Source organism: Aphanomyces invadans, assembly GCF_000520115.1.
Source record: "Aphanomyces invadans strain NJM9701 unplaced genomic scaffold supercont1.10, whole genome shotgun sequence".
In the NCBI taxonomy this organism is placed as follows: domain Eukaryota; phylum Oomycota; class Saprolegniomycetes; order Saprolegniales; family Verrucalvaceae; genus Aphanomyces; species Aphanomyces invadans.
In genome coordinates, this window is record NW_008580155.1 from 631,709 (window position 1) to 646,882 (window position 15,174).

Here is a 15,174-nt window from a genome sequence, read left to right on the forward strand (position 1 = left end):
GTTGCCGCTGGCGGCAGGATTTCCATCCGTTTTCGCCCAACCGTCGCAACCCCCGAAAACGTAACTGCCACGCACGAAATTCCCCGCGCAATTTTGGCTCATCTTGAAAGAGCGACGCCATGACCGAACCGACCGTCGCAGCGTGTCGAGTGCCAGCCGCCGCGATACACGACGATGTTGCGCAATGGGAAAGCGTCCAGACGTACGTGACTGAGTTGACGTCGCACTGTTCGCAGCTGCGGTGGTCAGCGAATGAACTCGAAGAAGAGGCGCGCCAAATCCGCCGTGCTCTGGCGCTTCTTGAGCGCAAACAGCAAGTCCAACGGGTGCTCTTCGACAACGCCAACAGGAACAGCGAACTTGACGAAGGTGGCAGTGATGCGGACGAGGAAGCGGATATGCTTTGAACGGAACGGGGGACACTTTATTTATATGAACAAGGTGTTGCGTTGTAGTTGCATCATGGTGGAGAACGCTTGCTGTGGAGAGGGTTGCGCTTGTTGTGAAGTTGGAATCGCATTTTGGAATGTTCCCGTGTGTTGGGAGGATTGCGCTCGCTGCTCTGGGCACAAAGGGTTTTTCACGTGTCATTCGCAACCAATACAGTCGAGTTCGCTATGTTCTTGGTACAAAAGTTCACTGTCAGACAGCATCGCGCGGGGGTTTGCGTGGAACGAGACAGGTCTAGCTTATCGAGCGCAGCATCGACGGCCTTGGCCGCGCTTGGCCCAGACCAACCGATGCTTCCAATGGTACTCGGCATGAAAACTCGGTGGTGCGGTGCAGAGGTCGGCCAAGCACGTGCAGGCAGCGTCCTTGACACGGACTTCCTTCCTCGTTTCATGGTGCAGCGGTACTCAGGGTTTCTCTGGGGTAATATTACCCTCACGTTAGGAGCCGCTAATGCAGACAACGGACCGGTGAAAGCTGTTCACTTGGTCGGCTTCTTCATGTGCACAAGAGTGACTGAGGTGTCCCAAGCAGTACGAGAATGAGCTGCCTCAAGGCAGCTGCCTTGCAAATGCAGCTTGGTTGGACGGCATTGCATCGCGCAACCAAAATGTGTCGTCGAGACACCTCCGTTGCGCTGTCCTCGTCAGACACCATCACAACGTCACCGGCATCTTTCACATGGCATGAAATTTCAAGACCGCTACCGTCCATCCTAGACACTGCTGCCGCCACTAGCTCCACCACAGCCGCCTGATTTCTCTCCATCACCAGGTCTCATCAGCCTCAGCGTTATGGTGGAGGCGATGGTGGTTTTGGTGGCAGCGGTAGTGGTAGTCGCGATGGGGGTGAGACTTCGGGAGTCGTGAGATTTTTCATGGCGGTTGTCCAGTCCTACGCAACAACTCTTCAGGCAACATACCCAAGACTGATATGCCGATGGTAGCACATTGACTGACGGTATCGCGGGCAATGGTGTTTGGTGTGCTGCTGATGCGTTGGCAGGGCGGACGTGTCCAAGGAGAATGCAGAGGTGCCCATCCATTCAAGAGGCCGTTGACTTCCAGACATGGCATCATACCTACACTAAGATGCCGCGGTGGGCAAAGCGTGGGGTCGCTGGGAGGCCGATGGGGAGGCAGTGGCTGTCGTTGCTGGCGCGATGTGACCGTGACAGTGGTGGTGGCAGAGGTGTCGTGACGAGAAGCGTGAAGGATAGTCAAGTCAGCGGTCATGGAGAGCGCCTGCCTGTTGCCACGAGGTGTCCAATGCAACCTTGGTGAAAGCTATGTCGCTGACGCCACATCGGACTCAAGGCACCTCCCACCACGAAAGGGCAAGCACTCCGCTTGTGCGCCAGACCCGCACGTCGACAACGCTACCATGGACTTCTTGACAAATGGTTGAGTTTTCTCGTACACGAGATATAGTCGCTGAATCCATGCCGTGGAAACCCAACTCGAAATTTCTGCTCCAATTATGGAGGCGCTGTCCACACTGCTGAGGGCGTACGGTACACGAAGTGTTTTGCTTCGGCAGGCAACTGTGAAAGAATTGTGCGATGTGCCTCGAACGAAAGGGTCAGCCACCGCACTGTGACGGCGACTTCCTCTTCTCGCAGCTTGTTCTCGATGCTGTCAAAGTACACGTCCATGAATTGTTGCATGGCGTCGGTGTCTTGGGTTGCAGCATTCGCTGCAGGCATCGACTTAGCGAGCATCGCATGGGCCTTGACGTCGTCTTCGTGACAGTCTGTGAAAGAGGACGTGCCAGTGGACGCTGTCGGGGGATTGTCTTGGTCATTGGTGAGGACGCCTTGCATGTGGCGGATGCACTTGAGAATTTGATCGGGGTAGTACGCGTCAGAATTGACAAAGAGAAGATGGTCGAGAGCTCCGATGTCATGAAGTACATGCTGCGCCAGCGCATGAAATAGAACTCGAATTTCGAGTTCGTTGTGTTGTTGGACTGCCGAGTGCAGCGATTGAAAGCTGCATCGAATGTCATCGAGCATGGGATTCGTCAAAGCGGGTGGATCGAGGTGCTTCAGCGCTCGCACTTTGGCTTGGACGTCGCACATCATGCGTCGGATATAACCATGCGACGCAAGCCACGGCCGAACGCGGTATGCATTTGGGTGGATGGTGTAGTGATCTCTCCAGAACGAATTCTCCTTGACAGAATACAGAACCTGTACCATCAACTCACGCGATGGGACGGTCGGCACGTGTATGTGGAAACGCAGAAGACTCTCCATGAGCTCTTCGTCAGCCATAACATGGACCATCTGAAGATACTGGCAATCCATGTCGACGAGATCGCACAGCAGAGACTTGCGCTTGAGGTACGCCGCGACAGAGACGACGGTCAATTGTCCTGCCGTATGGTGCAGCACGGTATTCACAAGCATATCCTTTGCAGCATCCATGCCGCTCCACATTTTCCGCCCCTTTGCCCTCAAGTCTTGACCGGCAACCTTCACGTGCTCGATCATCTTGGTCCACGATGTCTCCATGGCAAAATCGATGAAATTGCATGCAATCGGAACGACATTCGTCTTTTTATCCCTCGTCCATGCAAAAGGCAAGATAATGCAAAATAATAATTTGCCGACCAGACAATTTTATTCCGACACGAACGACGGCAGAGGATTCCTGCCGACGACCCCAGGGACAGCAGCGCACAACGCCAATCTTTCCAGCGAGAAATAGTTAGCATCTCATGCGATGTCGGCGCGGTAATGCGTGCGACCGACTCAGTCGTGGGCTTTCGCATGGATGTACACGGCAAGCACCGTCGTGTCGTCCACTTTGCCGCCTTGAAACTGATACCCGTAGCCTTCCTTTGCAAGCTTGGAGAACGGGGACTCGCGGGACTTGTCATGTGCAAATGTGTTCGCCATTAACGTCAGCGAGTACGACAAGTCCATCATGGCCTTCTTGAGCGCCGATACGACCTCGGGTTGAAGCGCGTTCACGTTGCTCGACTTGAGGTGGTTTGCGAAGTCTGGATGCGCCTTCAGCACGTGGCCAAGAAACTTGTCTGTTTCAGTGAGGATCTCTTCATCGAATACGTTGTCAAACAGTCCATCTGACCCCACGATGACAATGTCCCCATGCTGCATCGTGTGCTTGGTGGTGAACGCGTCCTTGGGAAGGTAGTGGTCGCCCCCGTTTCGCATCCACGACGGATACAAGGACAGCTGATAGGGCGCGTTGAAAGCCCAAGTCTGCTCGACACTTCGGAAGTGCTTGGCTCCATTCCGAATGACGATGTATCCAGAATCCCCCAAATTTGCCGTCTCCAAGCTCTTGGAGAGCTTATCGAGGACGAGAAACACCGCGGTGGACCCTCCAGGGTTTTTGTCGCCACCAGCCTTGACGTGGACGAATGCATCTTCCATCATGTTTCGAGGATGAGGCTGTTCCTTAGATGCCGTCACTCGTGAGAACGATTCTTTGGCGCCGTCGACGAGCGCAAACGAAAACGCCGATGGATCGACTCCGTTCTCTTGCCACCCGCCAACGCCATCTGCAACCCCCACGCTAGCATACCGCAGCAAACTGCTGTCTCCAACAACATAATACGCGTCCTCGCCACAGTTTTCCGCCGTATTGCTGTTCTTGGCCTTTGACACGTAGTCAAGCTTCTTGGGCTTGCACCCAACACCGACGATGAGATCAAGGGGAAGTGACAGTTGCTTGCATGCGGCATCCTCCAACGAGCATGTCCCTTGTTCTCCATCATTCAATGTCGAATGGACGGTATCCGCAACGCTGCCATGGAAGACAAAGAGTGCCAGCAACACCAAGTGCCGCCACGTAGATCGCACGACCATGCCAAACTGGTTCCAAACTTGTGGCATCTCCAACATGACCGGATAATGTCATATCCAACCGGCCTGTCCCCTACGTTAAACGCAATTAGTGTACTACGTTTAATGAAAAGACCGCCCTTAACGGCCAATCCGGATAATTCTGTCCGTGCCCCTTCACCAAAAGATTGTGTATTCTGCGGCGATGGGACGGAACGGTGTCAAGGTGATCATCCGGGCGCGACCGACGGCCGTTTTCGCCCAAAACCAGATCCACATCGACCAAGATGAGAACACGATCGAGATCTCGCTTGCCGACAACAAGGTTGACATGGTGCCGTCGAACAAGAAGGACTCGTGGAAGTTTAAGTTTCACCAAGTGCTTCAGAACGCCGGCCAGGATAAAGTGTACGAAGCGATTGCACGCGACATCGTCCATGGTACGATAGTCGATGGGATCAACGGCACGATCATGGCGTACGGACAAACGGGGGCTGGGAAGACCTTCACCATGATCGGCGACACGCGCAACTATCAGCACCGAGGCATTGCGCCACGCGCGATCGCTCAAGTGTTTCAAGAAATGGAGAACCGCATCGAAATCGAGTCGACAGTGCATGTGTCGTACATGGAAATCTACAACGATCGCATCTTCGACCTCTTGGCCCCCGACGACGACACGGACATGCACGAATACGTGATCGTTGAAGATTCCAAAGGCACGTACGTTCGAGGTCTCACGCAAGTCGAGACCGCAACGGAGAAGGATGCATTGGACCAGCTATTCAATGGTGAATTGCGACGTACGGTGGCTGAGCATCAATTGAACAAGCGGTCGAACCGATCGCACTGCATCTTCACTTTTCATATTTCCCAGGTATTTGGATTTCCCCTCTTGTCTGTCGTCCTCTCAGCACATCGTCCCGGTCGGCCAGAAATCGCGCACGGGCGGCAATGAACACGTCATCCATAGCAAGTTGCACTTGGTCGATCTCGCAGGAAGCGAGAGGCTGAAGAAGACAATGCAGGACGAAGACGCCCCACACAAGTCCACGATCAAGAAAGAATCGATGTACATCAACCAGAGCTTGACGTTCCTGGAGCAGTGCATTGTAGCCCTGGGGGCGCGCGAGCAGCGGCACATCCCATACCGTCAAACAAAGCTCACCAACGTGCTCAAGGACTCGTTGGGAGGGAACTGTAACACTCTCATGTTTGCCTGTGTGTGGGTACGCGGCATCCTCACGCATTTCTTCCCTTAGCACATGTCTAGGGCGAGAGCAAACACTTGGAGGAAACGATCTCAACGCTCAAGTTGGCCCAACGCATGATGCGTGTCCAAAACGAAGTGACGTCGATCGTGGAGACGGACCCGACCATCTTGATCAAAAAGTACGAGAAACAGATCAAGGAGCTCAAGCAAGAGCTCACGATGCACGACGCGCTCGTCGAGCGGACAGGCGTCGTCTATGACGAACACACGGCCGAGCAGAAGTTTGAACTCATGCGCATGGTCCGGGCGTATGTGGACAGCCCCGTCGACGACGACGCCATGCTCCAGCTCACGAGTCTGCGGCACATCAAGGAGTTGTTTCGGCAGTTCAAGCTCTTGCTCAAGAACGCCGAGAGCGCGTCGCCGCAGCCATTTGCCACGCGATCGTCGACATCCAACGTGTCCCGGGAAAATGGGACGCTGGACGGGTCAACGTTGGACGATGACGACAAGCTCGTCGGCGATCCAGAGGACCATGTTGGCTTTGTGCTGGGCCACGCCCCCAATGGCGCCATGCCAGCCGTCATGGATGCCGCGGCGAAAAAGGACGGGGGAATCTGTGCTGACGACAGCGCCATCCGCGACGCGTCACCCGTGGACGTCGCCGACGACAAAAGCAACAACGACACCAAGGGGGATCCGGTGGAAGTGGGCAAGGACGACGCGTACAAGGTAAACGAGTGAGCTTGGGAAAGCATGAAGTGAGCGAGCTGACCTGTGTGCACTACCTAGTTTTTCATTGCGTCGGGGCCTGGAAAGAAGTTGCATCTGTCGCTCCAAGAGGAAAAGCAGACGTTAAAAACAGCCAAGGACCGCGCACGGGACGTCACGAGCCAACTGAACGCGACCAAGGTGCTGATTGACGACTTGAAGCAGCAGCTCGGGGAGAAGCGCGTGGCACGAAAACTGGCAAGTGTGAAGAAGCAGACAAAGGACGACGACGAGGAAGTCGTTGACGAAGAGGAGTTTATACTCATGCGCAAGGAGCGCGAGGCAAAGCGAGACTACCGCGTCTTGTACGACGACTTGAAGGAAGTCAAAAACGAGTTCGACTTTACCCAACGAAGCATCGAGCTGCTTCGGATGCAGCTCATCCAAGAGTTCGAAGAGTGGTTTCAAGACGGTGGGTGCCAAGCCAAGGATGGCGACGATGGCGACCGAGACAAGCTCGATGAAGGTGAAAAGTTCGATCAAATGGAAGTCGAGCGCATCCGAGCGCAAGATCCCGACTCGCTGGCGTTTTTCCAAGCGCAAAAGAAGATGCGCCAAGGGGGGGGCACGAATCCGCGAAAGACTGCCAAGCGCTAACGCGTCAACTCAAGACGGTCGGTTGTGTGGAGGCGAGCGGATGGACGTCTCCGTTGGTTTAGCACGAATGACGCGAACAATGAAAGTCAACACGGCTCAATAACTTAAGGAAAGTCCTCCCACACGTCGTCGTTGTCGGGGTCTTCCGGGGATGGTGCCGCCAGGGAGTGGGCCAGGTTGACATCGACCGACGGCGCTGACACGGGAGGCGCGCTATCTTTGGTCCTGTCCCCCTTGTCACGCTTCTTCTTCCTCTTTGATTTCCCCTCGCCATCGGCGTCCTTGTCGTCATCGGGGGTTTTATGCGCCGACTTGCGCCGACGCCGCGCCGGAGGGTCCTCTGTGTCGCCGAGCCCGGACGATTTTGTATCCGCCACGCGTCTGCCTTGACGAGACCCTTGCCGTGACTGAAGTCGGTCGCGCGGCTGGTAGTCCATATCGACTGGGCACACGAGTTGGTCGCTTGGTGTCGTTGCTTCATCCTACAAGTCCATCTTTGTCTCATTCAACGTGGATTGTCTTGGCCGTACAGCGTGAATCAAAGGCTCGAGCGAAGGGCTGAGACTGTTTAGAGGTCCGCCTCCGTTGTTTTGCAGCGCGTCGTCTCGAGGCAGCTTGTCCTTCTTCTTCTTCTCCTTTTTCCTCGACGATGACGCTGCTGCCTTTTTTGACGTGCCTTCGATCGAATCGTCGCACTTGTCCCGCCGCGCGCTCTTGGTCGCACTTGGTAACTTGGTCTTTACGTCGTTCAGCGGAATCAACAGGTCCATGCCATGATCTTCCCCTCGACTTGAGATGGCGTCGATTTTCTACAACGATGGGGGACGTTGGTCGCGGTGTTACAACGAGAAATGGCACGTACTCCGCGCGTTTTGCCTCGTGACTTGTTGGAGCGATTGCTCATGGGTATGTCGGTGCCACAGACCTCGGCGCCACCTGTCTCGCCTCCGCTAAAAGGGCGGTCGATGGGGGCAAAGCCTGCCGACCCGCCTCCTCCAAGCGACGGAAGCTTCATGTTGGTGAAGTCGCCGCGTGGTTTGATGCGTGGAAGTTGCCATCTAGAATGGTGTGTCCGTCATGCGTATGTCGTCGGCAAATGTCGAGAACAGCGCCTAACACGTCGACGGGCTACTGAATGCACCAACGTACTCGTCCTTGTCATCATTCCACACTGCCTTTTCCCACACTTTGATCAGTTCATTGTGTGGGAGAAAGAGCTCCACGAGCTGCTCCATGAGCTTGACTTCGCGAGTTTGCTGGTGGATCGTGTCCATGAGGCTCTCGCGTTCGCGCGCAAACTCTTTGTGCAAGTCAGCGACTTCTTCTTTCGCCGCTTCCAGTTTTGCCTTGTACTTGGATTGCTTCTTTTTGTACGCAGCATTGTTCACCTGCGCTTGCTCTTGGGCCGTCTTGAGTTCTTCTTCGACACTCTGCTTCTCGGCCTGGAGTGCTTGCTGCGCTATCTCCAGCTGCATTTCCTTTTTCTTTTTCATCTTGAGCTTGATCTGCGCCCGTCGAAACTCGACCTGCCGACATCGTTGGCCACATCGTGTTATAGAGCTGCGACCGATTCGCGGTACCTGCTGCTTCAAAATTGCCACCTCGGCATCGACTTTGTCGTCGTCATGCTTTGTGCCACAGATCTGTGACCCGATCTTGGCGAGTTTGCTGGCGAGCTCGGACTTTTCCCGCAAATGGTGTTCCATTGCCTTTGGGAGGACATGTTAGATTCGTCGCAAGTGACCGCACTGACGTACCAGGTGAGTGCGCTCGAGTTCTTTGGCCATTTGGTCGCGATGGATGAGCATGGTTTGGTTCATCTCTTTTAGCGCTTCCTTTTCCTTTACGTGGTCGTCGGGCACGACCTCCCGGACGACTTCGACGACCTCTTTGACAATTTTCACCTTGGGCGGCTGAGCGGCCCGCGCCATCGCTTCCTCCATCATGCGCTCAGCTTTACGCATCATCTCGGCAGCCTTCGCTTTCGTCTCCTCCACCTCTCGCGTGCGCGCGATCTCGTTTTCCCGAATGGATTGGAGCTCCCGTTCACGCGCGTCGACCTGCTCTTGTTGAAGCCGTTGGCCTTCGAGTTCCTTTTCTACATCTCGTGTCGGTTCATGCGGAGGAGGGGTCGCAACATGTTGGGTTGGCTCGGATGTTGGTGGGGCAAGCTCCGTCGTGCGCGACGGAGATGCCTCCGGAGGACTGACTGAGGTCGAAGCAAGGATGACGGGGGAAGCTTCCTGCAGTGGGGCTTCCAGAGGCGGAGGCGACTCTTGCGATTCCACGACAATTGGACTTGACACAACGGGCTGCAGTGGCGGTGTCGGTACCCTCCGCGTCACATGCGACTGTGGCGTTGACGATGCCGACGCCAATTGCACGTCGGCCATCATACGACGCGCCATTTCCATCATCTCGGCTGCATCTGCTTTGGCCTTTTCGATTGATTCTTGTTCGAGCTTCAATTGCCGTTGAATTTCCTCCTTCTCCCGTTGAATCTGTTCTTGCAATTCCTGCGATTTCACATTCAGCTCGCGCTCGCGGTCAGTGGTGCTGCGGTGGATGGCGCTGTCGTTGTGTGGTGCTGCATGTGGCGGCGTCGGGACACGACCCAAGATTGCACTTGCTTCCTATTCGAGTAAAAAGAGTTGATGAATTGCAACATAAAGTGCATTTACCTCGTCGAGCGTCATGGGTTGCGTGTGCGGGGAGGCACCTACGGCGACATATTTGAACCATGTCCTTCGAAAAAGCGATGGAGCCACCTCTTCGGCCAACGAAGGGCGCTGTCGCAGAGTCTGGGGGCGTTATGCTATTTACGACGGCATGTTGTGATTGTTGAATATTTGACATCGAGCCACCATCAACTCGAACTAACCTGCCCTGTTGCTGCGCCAGCATTTGCTTGAGCAGCTCGATTTCGGCCTTGTACTCGCGCAACTTTGCGTCCTTCGGGTCTTCGTTGACCGTCGGTTTGTTCTTGATGTTCTTGGCGCGGTTCGCATACCGAAGGGTCGACAGGGTTTCCTCAAAGTTGTAATCTGCTGGACTGATGGCTGCCACCATCACAGTCTTGGTATTGCCACCCAACGAGTCCTACAAGCAGTCGGAAGGGCGAACAGACTATCGTGCTGAGGTACCTGAAGCAGCCTTGTCAGCTTCGAGTCTCGATACGGAATGTGTTTGCCTTTGCCGTCCACGAGGGCTAGTGAAGAGCGTCAGCTCCGCATGGTTTGGCTGAGGAGGGTAGTGTGTGAATTCTCACCAGAAATGACATTTCCGAGAGCCGATAGACTCAAGTTGATCTTGCATCCTTCCTATGAAGAAGGAGCATGACAAGATGAAGATTGCGTCGCCAGCGTGCCTTTAATCGCGCGCCGGTGGCCCCCGTCTTGCTCTGCCGCTCACTCCCGGCAAGGTCGACTAAGTTCAGCTACAGACTACACTGAGCATCCACGACATGCGTGTAGCTGCCATAGTTTTCACCTTGCCAGCTCGAAACCGCTCCTCGCCATTGATTTTCTCACTGACTTCGACCACAATCGTGAAGATCGAATGCGAGCGGGACGACCCTTCGTTCTGAACACGCAAAACGATCATGTGACAGCCACCGTCAAACTCGCGCCGTACCATCAACGTCGCGCCGACCGTTCGATTCTTGAATCCTCTGGCCATGACTCTGTGCACATGCCAAGATACATGACCCAACGTACAGACTCGTCTGTTTGGTTGACGTACTTGTTGATGCTGACGACATCACGGACGACGACCTCAGTCAAGTCCTTGACGTACACGCCGCCGTCGGCGCTTTCTTTCAGCTCGAGCTTTTGCTTGTTCGAGTCGTCACTGAGCAAATCTCGAATATCCTCGTTGTAAATCTCCAAGTACGTGGCGCGGACCATGTATTCGCGCTCCGTGTCGGCATTGATGTTGTCGAACACGTGGTCGAACGCGTGCGGGATGACTCCGCGGAGCTCGGGAGGGCTGTCCTTGCCTTGCATCGTGTGGGTCTTCCCGCACCCGGTCTGTCCGTAGGCAAAGATCGTGCCGTTGTACCCCTCAAAGATGCTCTCAACCAAGGGGTACCCTGATTCGTCGTAGAATTGGCGCTACACCCGTACCACACCAGTCGTGGGCAACGCGTGCCGATGGCCTGCACGAACGTCCTACCTGCACCGTGTTTTCATCGTACACGGAATCAAACGTAAAGTTCTTGAGCTGGTCGGTGTCAGGACACTTGATCGAGACGACGGCCGCCGCCAAGTCCATCGTCACGATCGACTGCCGCCCTTCCACGATCTCTTTCCCAAACAACGGCCGACATCGCACGACGACCTTGACTGTTTCCTTGCCCTTGTTCTCGAGCTTATTGATCGAATTTACGATCGCTGCCGCCGACGCAATGTCCATCGCCGCCACGACCACAACCAACACGCACTACTGCGCCACGTGAAAAGCCGCAACTCCCAAGCGTTTCAAGTCAAAAATACACCCATTCTTGATCGTTGGGAATTTTCCCAGTTGCCTCACCGTATCCGGATTCCATCTTGGCGATCTGGTTGCCCTGTCATGGCAATGCACTTTTCGCCGCGCGGTGCGTGCGACGGATTTCCTGCCGCATCTGGGTGCTCCATGACTGATGCGAGAGAATGCCGTAGTGGCGATTGTGACGGGCGCTGGAAACGGGCTCGGAAAAGCGTATGCGTTGTATTTAAGCAAGCTCGGGGCGAAAGTTGTGGTCAACGACACTGGTGGCGACCGCCATGGCGTTGGGACACAAACGGGCGCGGCGGACGCCGTCGTGCGTGAAATCCAGTCCTTGCACGGCAAAGATGCCGCTGTGCCGAGCTACTCGTCGGTTGAGGATGGAGACACCGTTGTGCAAGCGGCGCTCGATGCGTGTACGTACGCACCCCTCTCCTCTCCATGATTGTGACTGGATTTCCATTGAACGTAGTCGGGCGTGTGGACATTGTGGTCAATAATGCAGGTAGAGGCCATGCTCCATGGACTAAAATGGTACATCTCATGCTTCGAGCCCAGGCATTTTGCGCGACGTGACTCTCAAGAATATGACCAAGAACGACTGGGACCTCGTCATGCGAGTCCACTTGAACGGCACCATGAGGCAAGGGGTGTCTCCATCAAAACATGGCGCTGAATGGCGCATGATCGATCTCGTAGTGTGACGAGGGCGGCTTGGCCCCACATGCGTGAACAAAAGTACGGTCGCATCGTGAATGTGTCGTCTGCGTCCGGCCTGTATGGAAACATCGGACAGACCAACTACGCCGCGGCCAAGATGGGCATTGCGGGCTTTACATTCACGGCCGCCAAGGAGGGTAGCCGCAGCAACATCAAGGTGAACGTCGTCGCCCCGCTCGCCATGTCTCGAATGACGGAAACGATCGAGACCGCGTCGCCACACGTCCTCGAGTGCCTCCGGCCCGAATTTGTCGCTCCATTTGTGGGGTATCTTTGCCACGAAGACTGCGCTGTGTCTGGCCACGTGTACGAAGTCGGGGCCGGATGGGTGTCAAGGGTCCGATGGCAACGGAGCAACGGCGTCGTGATTTCCCCGAACGAGATGACTCTCGATGCGATTGCCGCAAACTTGGACAAGATTAATGTAAGACTTGATCGCACCGCAGCAACCCGGCTCACCTCGGCGAACGTTTAGGCGTTCGAGAAAGAAGCGACGTATCCTCAGAGTTTGCAGGATTCGATTCACGCGTGCGAGAAGGCACTCAAGACGTCTCGCTAGACAAGATGGCTCGCCATCGCACGAGAGCAACGACTTGCAGGGGATGAATGACTGTCAAGTTTAGCTGGAATACCATTCCATTGAAGGATGGATCGGTACCTGCACATAATGATGAATGTGTAACGCAGCGAAACTGTTACATTCGAGTCGATCGGGCATGGCGCGGCGAAAGTCGAGCGTGCATGGCGGCGGCGCCCGACGGACTAGCTCGGTCTTGCGCAAGAGCTCGTCCGAATTGCCCACGGCGTCCGTGTCGCAGCTCATCGAGACCAACGACATGCATCGCACCATGTCAACGACCAATTTAAGTCACACAGAGTCTCAAGCAGAGGAACTTCTCCAGGCCGTGAGCATCCTCGAAAGCGAGACGAGCGAGGCGGCGCAGAAGCGACAAGTCCTCAAACTGTTCGAATGGTTCAAGGCGCAGTACGCGCAACTAAGTGGAGCGCTGCGATCGAGTGTACAGCGGGAACAAACGCTCATGGCAAAGGCAAGTGTGTCCAGCGTTTTCGATCTCACGACTTTTGCGCGTAGTGCCGCGAGCTGAGGGCAGAGCTTCTCCTAAACGGTAAGCATGTATACCGTTCCTTCCTACATCGTGGGCCCTGACGTGGCCTCCAGTGACAAAGCTCCAAACTCAGCTCCAGGTCCACGAAGTCGCCGCACAAAACTTAGCCTTCTTCAAAGAGGTCTGTCGGCCATGGCTCGTTCGATAGCCGCTGACGTTTGTTGCGACAAGGAATGCGAGAGATCGTGGCAGGCCGTGCATGTGTCGCGGGAGCGCGAGCAAGAAGCCCTCAAGATTATCGAGGTAGAGCAACATTTTGAATCGCAGTCACGTCGAATGCACGGTGACCATGGAGACCGTGAGCAGGAGTTGCGCGAAAAGGTGGTCAGTTTAGAAGGACAGGTCAAAGATTTGCAGCGGCATCCTCCCCCGCCGGAGAAGAACCCACCAAAGGCAGTGGCGTCGCGTGCTGCGTCGGCAAGCACCCGGTACATTGAAGAAGATCTCTCGACATTCCATGAGTGGAAAATTCTCAACAAAGTCTGGAGTCCATCGAAATCGAACGCGAGGAAAGCCGACGACTTGTACTGGAACAACACGCCGTCTACATTGGGAGACCGATCATCCGTCGGGTTTCCCGTCACGCCGATGGAGCGCGCCATGACGACAGTGCCTCAATCCCGCAAAAAGCAAGCGTCAGCAAGTTCTCGGAGCAGCCAGAGACTTCCGACAGTGTAAGAATAACTCGATAACTTATGAAACGACGACTCCGCCCGTCATTCGAGAACGCGCAACTGTTGGTACGTTGTCTGGTCAGACCAGTCCAACTTGCCCAAGGCACACCTGGCTACGTTCAACGTGGTGAGGGTGCAATTGGCTTGCAAAGCGTCAACGAGGGCTGGTCGAGCATTGCGTTCGAGTGGGTTGAGCGCCATGTCGAGCGAAGTGAGCCGCGGCGAGTACCGCAGAAGGTTGGCAATGCCCAAATACCCTTGCTTGTCCCGAAAGAGGCCCGCTTGGTTGTTGGAGATGTTGAGCGATGTCAACGATGGGTGGAATGCCACGGACGTGGAAATGAGGCGGACTCCTGTGGGTAGAAGGGCCGTGTTCGCCACGCTAGCAGGTCCTCATGAGGTACATACAGGTGACCGCACGACACTCGTACTTTAGATGCAGCAACATCGACCGCTTGCTCTCGAGCCCCTTTACAAGCGCCATGACACCGTCGTAGTTTGGTCGAAAGGGACTTCCCGTGAGGTCGCAGCAGCTCAAATCCAGCACTTCCAGCGTGTTGTTGGTCAAGAGGGCTTTCCCGAGCATTGCGCACCCGATAGGACCAATTTGGTTGCCCGACAAACTAGAGAGCTCACTTGACACATTCAAAACGCCCCCATGTCACACGTACTTGAGGACAATTAAGTTGCGATTTGTGAACGAAACGTAGACAGCAAGCGCAGCGATTTCCACCGCCCCCACCCTCGTGACGCTCCAATTGAGACTCTCGGCGCGGTTTGCACAAACTTCGTTCAGGGATGCAGCATGCGCCGATCGATGACCGAGGGCTGTCACTTTGGATTGGAATGTCACGTCCACATCAAACAACGCACGCAGGCTCGAGTGGTCGACCACAGGGGCGGATGGTTCTCGCACTGCAAGTAGCTCATGCAACGACACGCATGCCTCTGAGTCAGTCACTTCACTCTTGTTATCCGTGGAGTCGTCAACCGTCAAGGCTGTGTCGTGCGGCGCACCTTCGTCCATGCCGACAAGGATTTCGTTGTAACTGAACCGCAAACCGACGACGTTCGTGGCATATAGTTACGTGCAGCGGTGGGACACCCGTAAACAACTAGGAGTGACCACGAAGCACAGCGCCCATTTCACGGTGTCAGAGGATGTGACGGTGGTGTGTCTGGCCTGCTCAAAGCTTGCTCTATGTTGGTGGCTTTCGCTCCTGCTCCCGATGTTGTTGCAGCTTTGGTTCCACGGTCCAGTGACCGATCGCGCTACGCATTCGGTCAAGTGACCATTCTTGTTGGTTTTATCCGAACAAC

General features: G+C 55.2%; 7 protein-coding genes across 7 annotated transcripts; 3 read left to right on the top strand and 4 right to left on the bottom strand.

The window, feature by feature from the left end:
• Positions 1–1,203: 1,203 nt before the first annotated feature.
• Positions 1,204–2,991, bottom strand: H310_05851 (hypothetical protein). Its single transcript, XM_008870687.1, has 2 exons — positions 1,410–2,991; positions 1,204–1,344 (listed from the first exon to the last, which is right to left on the bottom strand). Exon 1 carries the CDS (start codon positions 2,963–2,965, stop codon positions 1,928–1,930), a length of 1,038 nt encoding a protein of 345 aa, XP_008868909.1. The 5' UTR covers positions 2,966–2,991; the 3' UTR covers positions 1,204–1,344; positions 1,410–1,927.
• Positions 2,992–3,040: 49 nt separating this feature from the next.
• H310_05852 (hypothetical protein) lies at positions 3,041–4,318 on the bottom strand. Its single transcript, XM_008870688.1, has one exon. It carries the CDS (start codon positions 4,313–4,315, stop codon positions 3,206–3,208), a length of 1,110 nt encoding a protein of 369 aa, XP_008868910.1. The 5' UTR covers positions 4,316–4,318; the 3' UTR covers positions 3,041–3,205.
• Positions 4,319–4,469: 151 nt separating this feature from the next.
• Positions 4,470–6,855, top strand: H310_05853 (hypothetical protein; the record flags this gene model as incomplete). The annotated part of the gene is made up of 4 exons (XM_008870689.1): positions 4,470–5,141; positions 5,200–5,493; positions 5,538–6,209; positions 6,270–6,855. 4 exons carry the CDS (start codon positions 4,470–4,472, stop codon positions 6,843–6,845), a joined length of 2,214 nt encoding a protein of 737 aa, XP_008868911.1. The 3' UTR covers positions 6,846–6,855.
• A 94-nt stretch (positions 6,856–6,949) lies between these two features.
• Positions 6,950–11,258, bottom strand: H310_05854 (hypothetical protein; the record flags this gene model as incomplete). Its single annotated transcript, XM_008870690.1, has 16 exons — positions 6,950–7,327; positions 7,376–7,654; positions 7,708–7,903; positions 7,995–8,371; positions 8,426–8,554; positions 8,603–9,478; positions 9,527–9,564; positions 9,614–9,660; positions 9,727–9,944; positions 9,989–10,053; positions 10,114–10,153; positions 10,186–10,281; positions 10,335–10,427; positions 10,479–10,527; positions 10,587–10,957; positions 11,019–11,258. 16 exons carry the CDS (start codon positions 11,256–11,258, stop codon positions 6,950–6,952), a joined length of 3,492 nt encoding a protein of 1,163 aa, XP_008868912.1.
• Positions 11,259–11,409: 151 nt separating this feature from the next.
• Positions 11,410–12,748, top strand: H310_05855 (hypothetical protein). The gene is made up of 6 exons (XM_008870691.1): positions 11,410–11,442; positions 11,507–11,749; positions 11,806–11,838; positions 11,892–11,976; positions 12,033–12,477; positions 12,529–12,748. Exons 1-6 carry the CDS (start codon positions 11,418–11,420, stop codon positions 12,610–12,612), a joined length of 915 nt encoding a protein of 304 aa, XP_008868913.1. The 5' UTR covers positions 11,410–11,417; the 3' UTR covers positions 12,613–12,748.
• A 21-nt stretch (positions 12,749–12,769) lies between these two features.
• On the top strand, positions 12,770–13,858 carry H310_05856 (hypothetical protein; the record flags this gene model as incomplete). The annotated part of the gene is made up of 5 exons (XM_008870692.1): positions 12,770–13,072; positions 13,147–13,180; positions 13,234–13,301; positions 13,373–13,423; positions 13,487–13,858. 5 exons carry the CDS (start codon positions 12,770–12,772, stop codon positions 13,856–13,858), a joined length of 828 nt encoding a protein of 275 aa, XP_008868914.1.
• On the bottom strand, positions 13,847–14,957 carry H310_05857 (hypothetical protein). Its single transcript, XM_008870693.1, has 3 exons — positions 14,526–14,957; positions 14,286–14,477; positions 13,847–14,236 (listed from the first exon to the last, which is right to left on the bottom strand). The coding sequence occupies exons 1-3, from the start codon at positions 14,879–14,881 to the stop codon at positions 13,897–13,899; spliced, it is 888 nt and encodes a 295-aa protein (XP_008868915.1). The 5' UTR covers positions 14,882–14,957; the 3' UTR covers positions 13,847–13,896.
• Positions 14,958–15,174: the final 217 nt, after the last annotated feature.

Excerpts from the sequence above, each read along its gene's own strand:
- H310_05851 (XM_008870687.1), bottom strand. The coding sequence starts at position 2,965 with ATGGAGACATCGTGGACCAAGATGATCGAGCACGTGAAGGTTGCCGGT.
- H310_05852 (XM_008870688.1), bottom strand. The coding sequence starts at position 4,315 with ATGCCACAAGTTTGGAACCAGTTTGGCATGGTCGTGCGATCTACGTGG.
- H310_05855 (XM_008870691.1), top strand. The coding sequence starts at position 11,418 with ATGGCAATGCACTTTTCGCCGCGCG. Across the intron at positions 11,443-11,506 it reads AATGCACTTTTCGCCGCGCG|TGGCGATTGTGACGGGCGCT; the intron begins GTGCGTGCGACG and ends AGAATGCCGTAG. Across the intron at positions 11,750-11,805 it reads GCAAGCGGCGCTCGATGCGT|TCGGGCGTGTGGACATTGTG; the intron begins GTACGTACGCAC and ends CATTGAACGTAG.
- H310_05857 (XM_008870693.1), bottom strand. The coding sequence starts at position 14,881 with ATGGACGAAGGTGCGCCGCACGACACAGCCTTGACGGTTGACGACTCC. Across the intron at positions 14,478-14,525 it reads CGCAACTTAATTGTCCTCAA|TTTGTCGGGCAACCAAATTG; the intron begins GTACGTGTGACA and ends TGAGCTCTCTAG. Across the intron at positions 14,237-14,285 it reads TCGATGTTGCTGCATCTAAA|CGTGGCGAACACGGCCCTTC; the intron begins GTACGAGTGTCG and ends AGGACCTGCTAG.